This window comes from Clupea harengus, chromosome 26 (genome assembly GCF_900700415.2).
Source record: "Clupea harengus chromosome 26, Ch_v2.0.2, whole genome shotgun sequence".
Classification (NCBI taxonomy): Eukaryota; Metazoa; Chordata; class Actinopteri; order Clupeiformes; family Clupeidae; genus Clupea; species Clupea harengus.
This window is the reverse complement of record NC_045177.1, coordinates 11,484,612-11,498,310: the sequence shown is the minus strand read 5'-3', so window position 1 is coordinate 11,498,310 and position 13,699 is coordinate 11,484,612. Positions and strand designations below refer to the sequence as shown.

Genomic DNA, 13,699 nt, shown 5'->3' with positions numbered 1-13,699 from the left:
TTGTACTTGCTTGATATTTGACTGTGTTAGGACAGTTGTTGACTAACTAGTTTGTCATAGTGTCAAAGTAAGCACATTTCAAGAGGTTTCGCTAGTTTTAGCCACTAGCATCTCGTTAGCAATTAGCAATTACTCCATTACGCTGCTTTAAGCATATATGCCATAACATATCCCAAACATGCCATAACCCCCCCAACCCCCAACTCACATGAGATATATTCATATAACAAATCATATCAACAAAGCACACTGATGTCAACAGGTCTAACATTCAAATTAGTTCCTTTTCATTATAATGTCCTTCACTTTCGAGATGCCATTGTTCCAGGTTCTAAGTGTTCGTGGGGTTGCACAATTTACTTTGGCAGAGGAAAGTTCAAGAAAAAGAATGTCCAATGAACCAATGTTCGAATGATGGATTGTGGGGTGGCACCCAGACTTGTACAATAACCTTCTTGGCTGCTGTTTAACCGGCAAGCCAGATTTTCCTAGATCTTTCATTCATACAAACTAGAGAGTCATCAATGAGAAGGTGTAGCGCAGGGTCTATGGGAAGTTGTATACCAATCAGATCAGACAAACAATCTAGTACTCTAATCCAGAAATCATATATTTTAGGACAGTCACACATTACATGCATGGATGTCTCTAACGTATTCTGTGAACAAAAAGTACAAAATGGATGTGGTGCTACTCCTATTAAGTGTCTGACTCTAGGGGTAAAATATGCTCTAGGGCCAATCTTGATGTGAATTAATTGATTATTAGGATTATGGGAGCTTCTACATATATTATGCCAGCTTGTTTCCCAATGTATAGTTCTTCCTCTAAGCCCCATTGATCGATCCCATTCCCCGGTATTAGGTTTAGGAGACAAAAGTGAAAGAAGTTTTGTGTACAGGAAGGAGAGGAGGCAACTACAGGGTGTTCTTTCAGCCCTGAGCCCCATGTAACATTGTGTGTTTTCAGGGTTGAAATAAAAGAATAAAGAATGTTTAGGAATGTTGTAAAGTGTAAAGTACTTTACAACTTTACACTTTACTCCTAAAGTAACTTTAAAAAGAAATCTAAGCAAAAAAAATAAAAAGTCAAACAAAGAGTTGCTGCACCAGTTCCAGCTTTACCAGGATTCCGTCTCCTGGACTACGTCAGTTATCGCCTTGTCCCCTGTATTCTGACTACCGCCAGTTCTTGGTCTACGGCAGGGGTCTCAAACTCAAATTACCGGGGGCGATGAGCGTCCAGTCTGGTCAGTGGGGGGCCAGATTTTTTTTATCTGATGGCTTGCCTATCACAATACTATAGATACCACTTTTGAGTGTGGCAAATACATCCTTAGCTGTGGTACAGTCTTGCATTGTTTTTACACAAAGTAATTTCTCTGCTACTTCATACTGGTTGTTAACACCGCGGACAAAAATCGCTAGCTGAGCATTATCATTTATGTCAGGTTTTACCTGCAAAACTGCTCCAGGGGTGCTAATATAGAGGGTTCATCTTTAGAGAAACGACCAAACCTGGAAGACATGGTGAGTGTCAGTGTCACGTATCCACTCACTCACACTGGCAAAGCACAGAACTGACCATTATAATCACACTCACGCTCGTCCATTGTCTAAATGTATGAGGAAGGTGTCATTCCCAAACTTCTCAAATTTTCTGTAGCAATGCCTGTCCAGGTTACCTGGCAAGAGACCAGTTAAGATGAAATGTTCAATCTTGAAAAGCTTGACATGACATTTCCTTACAGCTCTTGTAAATAAACAGCATTTACATCAGTCATGTTTGCCATGCATCTAAAAAGCTGTTGGTAAACCTTGACTAACTCATGAGGATGTCCAGTATGGCCATGTCGACGACATCTACTAGCCGCGTGCTCTTCGTCGTATGGTCTTTTTCACAGTATCACAGTGTGGCACCGCCACAGATTAATTAGGATTTAGACACTCTCACACATACACCCCAGTAAGTAACAAAGTTTACATTAAACTGTTGAGGTAGTGGTGAGGGAGTCTACAGGAACTCCTAAAAGGGAATCCACTGTTTTACATTTATACAAAGCTCAAAAGTGTCAACATTTAGAAAATGCAAAATAAAGTCATATATCATAACTTCAATTCAATATCAAAACCTTAAGTTAACTCAAGCTCTTTGTTTAAATTCCTGTTTGTTTCTTATTTAATTCTATTTTAGAATCTATTTGCTTCTTATTTAGTTGTTTTATTTCTTTACAAACTAAATGTAGTTATCTTTAATTTCCTATTTTAGAAAATGATCTAAATGATTAAGTCTTACTAAATTCTCTGATAAAGTTGTATTCTTATTTAAAGTATCTTGGAATTATTTTAATCTAAATTCCCAAGTACTTGAAATCATTCACTCAGAAACTATATTTTTCTAAATCACTCGCTTTAACATGCATCCAGTCTCTTTCTCCCCCCTCTACTCATATCAAAACAAAACCAAATCATTTAATTGGCTGTCAGCGCCACCTCCCTGACTGGCAGAAACCCACACACAAAAATGAACATATTCACAGGCATTTTCACAATGAAAACACTATTTTCACAGTAATATGTTCTCTAAACTTACTATAAAGGTATTTTAAGCAATACAGGCCTATGCAGTTGGAGACAACAGTAAGGCATTGCAGCAAAGCCTAATGATTCTATGGCAACATTAGACAAACATTAAAACTGAAACCGTTACTTGCAAGGGTCTTTGAAAGATATTTGAGTGTTTGCTACATGACATGAACTGATTTGAAGATTTGAAGATCAGTGCTCATTCATTCCACTGCCTGCTCACTCAGCATAATACTGGGGGGAAGGGAGAGGGTTCTGTTGTAGGTGGAGGGGAGATGGGTTCTGTTGTGTTGTAGGTGGAGGGGAGATGGGTTCTGTTGGAGGTGGAGGGGAGATGGGTTCTGTTGTGATGAGGTGGAGGGGAGATGGGTTCTGTTGTAGGTGGAGGGGAGATGGGTTCTGTTGTAGGTGGAGGGGAGATGGGTTGTGTTGTAGGTGGAGGGGAGATGGGTTCTGTGACATGTGACGTCAGGACTGGTAGATGAGGGCGGCAGAGCCATATATACTCCAGAGAACGAAGCATTTCAGAAAGTTAATTGTCATTCAGGAGACTGATCAAAAGAGTTTATTTTGCTTACATTCTCTGGGAAGATAAACAAAAAACTTGTTTTTTCTTTGTAAAGTTTGGAGAGAGAATTGGTGAAGTATAACAATGATGATTATGATAATGACTGCGTTTAAGATTGTAAAACGAACACTGTTTTCTTTGTTGTTTGTGTAAAACTTTATTTGTAAATGTACCCAAACACAGTCATACTGCTGGATAATCACCTGCAGCATCTCTATAATCATCATGTTTTTCTTTTTCTCTATTTGAAAATGAATGTCATGCCCTCATGTAGTTTGTGTCTGAAGACATTTGTGTTGTTTATTTAGATTGTTGTGTCATTCATTTTAATTGCTCCTCACACTACACTTTATCTAATAGAGAGAGTAAAGAGAATGTTGATTTCACAAAGAGCTAATCAAAATGACTGCCAACACATTCTTTGCTGCATACAAGGACAAAATACATACAATCAGTCTTTCATAATAAAACAGAAATGATAACAGCTTGTATGAGAGATGTATTTTCTCCAAGGTCATGTCTGAAGAGAAACATGTCTGACATCACTCTGAAGAGATGAAGATGATATGTGAGAAGCCACAGAGCACAGGCGCAGCTTTCCATCTAAACGTGAAATGAACACATTTCATTCCAACACCTGCCTGAAGAGTCACTCTGGAGACAAACTCACATCTGCCCTCACTCATCTACCTGCATGCTACAGTGATTCATTGTGTGGAAATGTAACCTTTTTTATTATACTACTGCAATGCATGTGATGGCCAAGTCAGTTATGTGTTTCAAATTGACACATGGAAAAATCATTCACTTTTGTTTTGGCTTAAATGACAGAATAACTATGCCTATCACTCATACACAGAGACCCCAGACCATCTTGTCCAAAAATGCAGCAAATAACTAAAGCTTAAGGAGACAAGAATACATCATATTGTTGCTGAACAATTCTTATAACCCACATCTTCAATTCAGAAAATGCACAAAATATACAACATATATACATAGTATCATCAAAGCAGTGGTGTATAAACAGAATACACATATCACTATTCCCATAGCATCACAGCATCACACATGTGTGTGAATAGGAGTGGGTGACTCCTGTAGCATTGGGAGGTCATGTGATCTGGCACAGGGACACTGAGGATTTAGAATAAACCCCAAACCCTGGATAGAGGGGCTCAGTGAATGTGTAGTGGAACGTGTGCAGGTGGGTGAGTGTGTCAGAGGAGACGCTGTAGAAGGACAGAGTGCCGGCCGGCCAGTCCAGGTACACTCCTACTGTGCTGGAGCGGGAGGAGGGAGCAGGTATGTCAGTGCTTACATTATTGTGCCAGGCACAGTAAGTGTGAGGAGAGTACTCCAGACTCCAGGACTTGTCATTGAGTCCCAGTGAACTGTCATCACCCCCTTCCCTCTTGATGCTTTTATACGCCACAGCTATACAAGCCCCACTCCCACTCCACTCAACCTCCCAGTAGCAGCGTCCAGACAGACCCTCTCTACACAACACCTGAGGCCTCTTATCAAATCTCTCTGAGTGGTGAGGATACTGCTGTTTCCTACATGTACTTGTCACCTTTCTGTTTCTCTCAGAGAGAGAGATATATCTGCTTGCTGTGTTTGAGTCCAGTGTGAGCTCACAGGCATCTGCAGACAAGAGAAGAGGAGAGAGGAGAGAACATCATCATCAGAATATGGGGAGGGACAGCTGCTGCTGACTAACACACACACACACACACACACAGTACACTCCAAACACAGCACACCAATACACGCACCCACACAAACACACACACACACCCACACAAACACACACACACAATACTACATATTATAAAGCAGTACAACAATACACACAGACACACTACATTCCAAACACACCACACATATACACACACAAGGGGTAGCCAGTGAGAAGGGTGTTAAAACATCAGCAAGGGCAGGGGTTGGAGACTTAGTTTAAGGCCACGTCCACACAGAACCTGGAGTGCCAGAATCCGGAAACATTTTTGGATCCGGTACTGTTTTTTATCGCGTCCACACAGAGCCGTGTCAAGAAAAATCTGCGTCCACATGGAAAGTGGTTGAATCCGCTGTAAAGATGTCATGGAGCATGCGCATAAAGTGACAGTAGACAGAAGTTGTGTCTTCCGATTGCTGAACGACTTCTCTACCACCTGAAATCAATGTTACCACAGCACTCAAACAGGACTAGTTAGAATCGCACACTTTGCCATAACCCTCATTTAAGTTAAGTTACCGTTTTTAAACTTCCGTCTATAATAAAAAATCTTTTCACGTCAGATTTGCTCATATAGGCTATTGCTGACACTTTTAAAAACCGGTTTTGAACAATGGTCAGATGAAAATAGAATTAACAGTGATAGATTAAAGTGTGGCTTGTATGTCATCCCTTTCCTAACCAGCTTCTTAACAACATCGATTTAGTTAATGTTGTTGCTGTTATGAAGTGAAGGGCTGAACACTGAGGTTGCGAGGCGGGGCGTTCACATGGGGCAATCACGTCATCGGGTTAGAAAATGTGCAGATCGGGGCGTCCACACGAACACGGATCCGCTGGCGGGTTGGAATCTTTCCACTCTGGAGACCGGATTCAAAAGGTTGTGGATTCCGCCGGGTTCATGTGGACGGAAGGCAGATCCAACAACATTTCTTTCCGGATTCAGGCAATCCCGGTTCCGTGTGGACGGGCCCTTAGCCATGAGCTCTTGCACTGGATGTCTTGTCAAACACAAAATATATGTATTCACTATATGGGAAAAGTATAAACTTCAAAACAAGCAATCTTTCTCTCCCCTGTTCTAATGGGAAGGCATGCCATGGCCATGCCATGTATGTATAGAGGTGTCAGCAGATGATTTGTGAGAAGTGACCAAGGGGAGTTGTAGAAATAAGAAGGAACGATCTGAAAAATGTCTTAACTAATTATCTTCATTAAAGTTTAAATCATTCTTTATTCAGAGAAGAGAGGTATTAACTGTGTAACTGTTAGTTTGACAAATACTGTATAAAAGTCCATTGGGCCTCATTCTCGAACGCAGTTAAGAAGAATTTAAGAAGGAATTTCTTCTGAACTCCACCTCCGGTGTTTTAGGAACAAATTTGGCATTCATGAAAGTTTTCTCATCTGGGATTTGTTCTGAACTTTTTTCTTAAATGCAATTCCTCAAAAAAACACAAGATGCCCCACGGGCCGCTCTGTGTTAGAAGGGTTAAGGGCTGAATTTGTGAGAAATCGTTGGTGATTGCGTTGACTTGCAACTTGCTTTCGCTTTCGACTTGCTTTCTCGTGGATTCGGTCGATTCTGACTGCACACGTTATTACGGCTTTTTTCCTGGATTCCCTGGACTAACAACAGAACCTTCTAGCAATCTAACCATCTACCAACCTAACTTAAATAAAAAAACACTAAGGAATGTGCTATCTGAGTTGTGCCATACACCCCGTGGTTGGCCAAGACCTTTTTCAAGTTTGGGCAGAAGCTGACACAAATGTCACCAGATAACTTGACAGTAGAGATGGCATTGTGGCAAATGAAGCGAAGTAAAAGCAAAAAGTAAAAGTAGAGTTCTGAAAAGTGTCCAAATGTGCAAGGTGCAATTTACCAGCTGAGCTGTCTAATACAGTTACTGAATTAACCATTAAGACTTACATCTCAGCAGACGGGGTCGTGCTCTGCTGACAGAAGCTGGGTCAGTTCTGGAACAGAAACACACAGTCACACATATAATATTCTAAAACAGAAAAGATCTGCAAATGTTTTCATTTGAATAGTTTATAGTGACTAGATGCAGGATCCATTTTTGAGTTCTTGAACTAAATGATAATTTAAGGACAGATGAATATGTATTACTGTAAGAGGAATGTTATATCTGATAAATCAGTAATTAAAATGGGTGGCTATAGGAGCACTGGTGAATATTTTGTTGCATTTTTTGCTGTTGTATTTTGCACTGGTGCTCTTAGTTTAATTATGTATTTCTTGCCTAATTTGGACTAGTTTTTATCCTTACCAACTGCCTATTAATTGACTAATCACTTTGCTACCATATAATTGCTTTGGACTTCTGGATTCCTGCCTGCCACCTTCCCTGTCTGCCATCTTCCCTGCCTGACTTCTAATCCTCACATCATTCCTCTGGACCACTTTGCAAAGGAACAATTTAAATTCATATTTGCAATATTGGACGCGGTATCAAAGAAGTGACCTACATCTAAGTTGATAAAGTAACTATTTAAAGACATCACTACACTAGGTATGAAGAAACTCACACGATGTGATTTGATCTCACACGAATAATGCAGACAAGTACAACATTGGGATTTCTTTCTACGCTTACCTAAGCTTCTCCAGCTTACAGACAGGATCCTCCAGTCTAACAGATAACAACTTCAGTCCTGATTCTCCGGGATGATTGTAGCTCAGATCCAGCTCTTTTAAGTGGGAGGGGTTTGAAGACAGAGCTGAAGCCAGACAAATACAACCTTTCTCTGAGATGAGACAATCAGAGAGCCTGAAAGAGAGAGAGAGAGATTTTTGTAAAAATATGATCTAAAAACTATTCAGGGACAGGTGTAAAATGGACACAGAGATGGAGATATCCAGTAAAATAGTACACACTACTTCATTCTCTGAAACCTTAAACTGAAAAAAGCTCCCTATCAGTATAATATTTTTTTCAGTATGTGAAGGTCATGAAATTGCACAGTGCATGGAAAATTCAACCCAGGAAAATTGGATATTGCTTTACCAAGATCTCCGACTCTTCACCTGATGAAATATTAACCTTCAACTAACAGCAGGGGCGGACTCGCCATCGGGTATACCGATGGGCCTACGGGGTTGGGATGGTCCAAAATACCACCAACCAGCCCTCCCTCTGATATCGCCTGCACCACCTACTATATTCTATACTTCACAGAACACGTAATTAGTATTCATAAATCACTGACTGAGATGTATACTACTCCTCGCGATCTGTATGCACACTCATGGTGCTTATTTTTCGAACATTTTCTGAAGTGTCTTCTGAAATGTGTTCTTACGGACTTCAGAAGACCAACGTAAGAAAAGATCTCCACCTCATTCATGAACGCCTGAAAATGGGTTCTTCTTACACAGCCGAAGTGTAATAATGAATAGCCTACTAATAGGCCTACTATTACTAATAATAATAATAACAATATTAATAATAATAATAATAATAATAATAATAATAATAATAATAATAATAATAATAAATAGTTATAATAATTGTCTGTATGGGCCTAACAATAACAATAGCCTAACCTTGACATGTCAGGCCTATCAATAACAATACGCTATCTATCTATCTATATATGGTGGTGTAGTTGAGGGCGGTGGCGGCGGGCCGCAGGCGGATGGGGGGGCCCCAACTACCCCTAACCAGCTTTGGGGGGGCCCAGCTTGCAAAAGTTTGAGAACCCCTGTTATATGCTAATATTCATTGTCAATGCAAATGTTGTGCTTTCAAAACATCAACTTCAATTCATATTGGCATATAACTAATTATGAATCATATATCTCATACTGCTTTTCATCTTTCTCTCTGATCCCCCCACCGCCTTCTAACTGGTGAACATAGAATCATAAGAAACAACAAAAAAAGTTTGTCGTTCAACCATGAACAACTTAAGTCAGAATCCCATTCCATTCCATTCTATTCCAGAACTCCATTATGGCTAATGGCTACATACAGCAAATAATAGTTGTTTCAAACGCATTATTTTTCATTTCCTCAATAACGTATTCAGATATATCCCTTCTTCTCACACACACACACACACACACACGCACACAAATATATATATATCAATGCAAGAAGCCCTATGTTTTCTTCGCTGATAGTTACCATGGCATAACACTATTCACCACATAGATACACTTCACCAGATATTTACACCTACATACTTTTTTACTATAGGCCTCACCGAGAGACAGTTCTCTTTGTAGTTCAGGTGAGATAAAATCAATAGAAACCAAACACCTATCAAGAGTTAGTGCTATTTTTACATTAACTTCTGATTAATAACAACATTCTTATTGGCTGACGGCCCTAATGAACCCATTCATTCCCTTTCTGCAGTGGAAATAAAAATAAGGGTCCAACATTCTGCTTAAATCTTGTTGATAATTTAGATAAACTTCCGATCATATTACACACCTCCCTTCCATGCTCCTGAAGCAATGTGTTGATTGGCTGTAAAAGTGCCTGGTTCGGTCAGATCCACTACGTTTGTTTCACATTTACTGAGTCGGGACTGCTCACAAACACAGGTGCATATTTTAAGCGCACACAAGAAACAGGCCGCTAAAGGACATTGAGGAACAATTCACTGAATTTGAAAAAAAAATGTCTGGCGTCAGTTAGAAGGATTAGTTATTCATGTGGCATGGATTTGACCACTCTATAGAACATTTTATTTCACACCCCAGTACAGTGATGTAGGCAGTGTAAGATGTTCACTGGTACATTTACAAGAAAATGTGATGTTAAACAGTTACTCCACTGTTATGTTGTCATGCTTAACTGTAGTACTTAATAATGAGTTCATTTTTTATACATTTTTCCTAACATTTTTGTAATGTTTTTGAAATATAATTTTATCTGAATTTAAAATCCATGATTTCCCATATATCCATCACCCTCTATTTGAGGTGTTGGAGGAATGGAAAAAAAACTGTGGAAACTCTAAGAGGGATGAGAGACACAAAATGAACATGTGGAAATTGAATTAGAATCCTATGTGAAGGGAATCAGACAAAAACATATACTGTTATAGTCTGCAACATTAGCGAAGTCTGGTTATCACTACGCTTATAGAACAATATAAATCATAGTTAAGGGCTACATGAATAATCAGAAAATGCATGACAATAAGGACATGTATAACACCAACCTTAATGCCTGCAGTTTGCAGTGGGGACTAGACAGTCCGTTGGAGAGAAGCTGAACTCCAGAATCGCCCAGGTCATTGTTCCACAGGTCTAGCTCTGTCAGGGAGTTTGGTGACTGTAGAAGAGTAGCCACAATTCCACAGGACTTATCTGTGAGTGTGCATTCAGCAAGTCTGCAAAACAGCATAACAAAAGACAAAATATTACTCTTAAATGATAAATAAGCGATGCCTTTCTGAAGGTGTCTTGAGAAATCAATGTAATGAAAGGTTAGAGGAAAAATATTCCAGTTGAAGTGGGGATTGGGAATTTTCCCTTAGATTTCTAAATTCACTGCTACATTTTACATGACAGTAATGGCATACTAAAACACAAACAGGGTCTACCCCTATATTGCCACAGTCCTCACAGTTGCCCCATATTAATGTCCACAGCAGCCAGTCAAAGGAAATAACACACACAACCCACATTGTCTACAGTTCTTAGTTAATTCATTAATGTGTACACTACTTTAGTTTTTCTCCACTAAATTCCTTAGGTTTTAAAATGAACTTCAAAATTTAACATGACATTCATTACATATACTGTTCCATGAAGAGCTTCAACGCCTATCATACATAGTTCATTCATGTGCACACTATACCTACACACTAGGGGTGTACAGAGACATCATTATCTGTATCTGTTTAACCAGCAACATTATCTATCATTCAGATAGAAGGGCATGGTTGATAACTGAAGTTATGTAGAATCGAGCAAATATTGTATGTTCTATGCTAATATTCATTGTCAATGCAAATGTTGTGCTTTCAAAACATCAACTTCAATTCATATTGGCATATAACTAATTATGAATCATATATCTCATACTGCTTTTCATCTTTCTCTCTGATCCCCCCACCGCCTTCTAACTGGTGAACATAGAATCATAAGAAACAACAAAAAAAGTTTGTCGTTCAACCATGAACAACTTAAGTCAGAATCCCATTCCATTCCATTCTATTCCAGAACTCCATTATGGCTAATGGCTACATACAGCAAATAATAGTTGTTTCAAACGCATTATTTTTCATTTCCTCAATAACGTATTCAGATATATCCCTTCTTCTCACACACACACACACACACACACACACACACACACACACACGCACACAAATATATATATATAAATGCAAGAAGCCCTATGTTTTCTTCGCTGATAGTTACCATGGCATAACACTATTCACCACATAGATACACTTCACCAGATATTTACACCTACATACTTTTTTACAATCGGCCTCACCGAGAGACAGTTCTCTTTGTAGTTCAGGTGAGATAAAATCAATAGAAACCAAACACCTATCAAGAGTTAGTGCTATTTTTACATTAACTTCTGATTAATAACAACATTCTTATTGGCTGACGGCCCTAATAAACCCATTCATTCCCTTTCTGCAGTGGGAATTAAAATAAGGGTCCAACATTCTGCTTAAATCTTGTTGATAATTTAGATAAACTTCCGATCATATTACACTTCTCCCTTCCATGCTCCTGAAGCAATGTGTTGATTGACTGGAAAAGTGCCTGGTTCGGTCAGATCCACTATGTTTGTTTCACATTTACTGAGTCGGGACTGCTCACAAACACAGGTGCATATTTTAAGCGCTCACAAGAAACAGGCCGCTAAAGGACATTGAGGAACAATTTACTGAATTTGAAAAAAAAATGTCTGGCGTCAGTTAGAAGGATTAGTTATTCATGTGGCATGGATTTGACTACTCTATAGAACATTTTATTTCACACCCCAGTACAGTGATGTAGGCAGTGTAAGATGTTCACTGGTACATTTACAAGAAAATGTGATGTTAAACAGTTCCTTATCGCAGTTCACTGCGATATAACAGTATGGTACATGACACTAGTCATGGGCCTAAATTGAAGCATTCATCCATTCACACCTGAAAGGCCGCGAGATCTGTCAGTGCGCACTCCTGAGCCCGCCCCCTCAGGAGTCTATATCTTAGATTGCGCACCAGGTCTCTGTCCCTTTGAAAACTTTGCAAGAAACAAAGTGCCAGCTCCGAGTATATCCTCTACGCTACCATAAGTCAAAGAGTTTTGTGTGCTTTTGCTCTCCACGGGTTGGTGAGTTATCCGGGTTCTTTAACCCTCACTAGCTCAGGGCGCTGCAAAATTTGTTGGCTACTGGAAGTAGTAGCTGCTATCCTAGCTGCCTAGCTGGCAAAGTTTCTGACTAGCCTGCTAGCTTGCTAACAACGTGTTCGTTGCTGATAGTGTGCTTGTGTATTAATACTTTTTTCTACTTTCAGATTAAAAAGATGTCCAGACACTACCCCGACTGCGGGCACACCCGTGTTAGGGTGACCGCCACCGTCGGTGCGTGACCTGCCTCGGCAGGAACCACGCAGAGGTCGCGCTCTCGGGCGCTGACCCTGTCTGTGCCATCTGTGCTAGCCTCACGCTAGCTAAGGCTACCAGGCGCCTTGCGCTATGGAAGTGCAAGGACGCCGAGGGGGCTGCACCGGCTCCATCCGGGGCTAACGCCCCTGTAGGACAGAGTGCGCCTCCAGCCGTGGGCTCTGTGAGTGTGAGCAGCCGCTTTGCAGCCGCAGCTCCACTCTTTGGCCTCTCCCTGTCACCGCCACCTGCTAGCCCAAGGGCCGCGGGCAGCGAGGCGGAGGAGCTACCACTGGGCGGTGTCCTGCCCGAACTGGAGCTGGACATCGGCCTGGATGATGATAGTCTGCTGGACTACTCCGATGAGTACAGCTCAATAGCCAGGACGTTAGGCCGCGGGTGGATACACCCCCTACTTCGTCACGGCTTCTGGGCCAGCAACTCCACGAGGTTGCGCCGAGAGCAGCCAGCTGCCTCGGGCTCCCTCTCCCTCCCCTTCCCAGTGTGCGGTCCTCGCTGCTGGACGGGGAGTTTTATGCTGGCTCCGCCGCGCCAGTTCCCAGCTGCATCCCCTATTTCGAGGAGGTGCACGAGGAACTCTAGGCTGTCTCTGTCCAGGGCGTCTTCGGCGAAGCCGTGGTCAAGATGGCTGCCAGGTTCGAGGAGCAGCAGAAGAGCAGGGAGGTATTCCAGGCTTGGATGCCTCGCTCTAGCGGCCCGGGTGAGACGTCCTCCTCAGGACACACCACACCCACACAGGGCCAGAAACGAAGCGGGTTCCGCTCGCCAGCTCCTCCAGCGAAGGTGCCCTCCAGCTCAGCCTGCAGCACAGCAGCAGCCAGCTGCGCGCCCTGCCCAGGGTGCAGCCCAGGTCCCGCGACAGCACTCCGCTCGCCGCGGGCGGGGCAGAGGTAAGCCTCAGGCTTCCTGATGGTGACAGTCAGCCAGTGGCCACACAGGGGGGAGCGGTGGAGCCCACACCGCCTCCACAGAAATCAGCCCGTCGCTCACATGTGAAAATCATGTCCAGGCACGGTAAGCAGGTTCTCACAAGCACCACACTCATATGTCCTAACTCCTGTCCCCGATGGCGCAGTGCCCGGACATGCTTGTGTGACTCCCCCCGCGATGCACACAGTGCAATTGCATCCCCCCAATTTTTTCAAAACCATGAGGGGGCAACCCCAGATCTCGTCCCCCTC

At 41.8% G+C, this 13,699-nt stretch overlaps 1 protein-coding gene across 1 annotated transcript in view; it reads right to left on the bottom strand.

Annotated features, from left to right (window-relative positions):
- Positions 1-4,033: 4,033 nt before the first annotated feature.
- LOC116219866 (NACHT, LRR and PYD domains-containing protein 3-like) overlaps positions 4,034-13,699 on the bottom strand; it is a 33,676-nt gene continuing 24,010 nt past the window's right edge. The window contains exons 7-10 of the mRNA XM_042703928.1: positions 10,097-10,267; positions 7,516-7,689; positions 6,828-6,874; positions 4,034-4,800 (exon numbers count right to left, since the gene is read on the bottom strand). Coding sequence (XP_042559862.1) covers positions 4,268-4,800; positions 6,828-6,874; positions 7,516-7,689; positions 10,097-10,267 — 925 coding nt within the window. The 3' untranslated portion in view covers positions 4,034-4,267. The remainder of the gene's footprint in view (positions 4,801-6,827; positions 6,875-7,515; positions 7,690-10,096; positions 10,268-13,699) is intronic.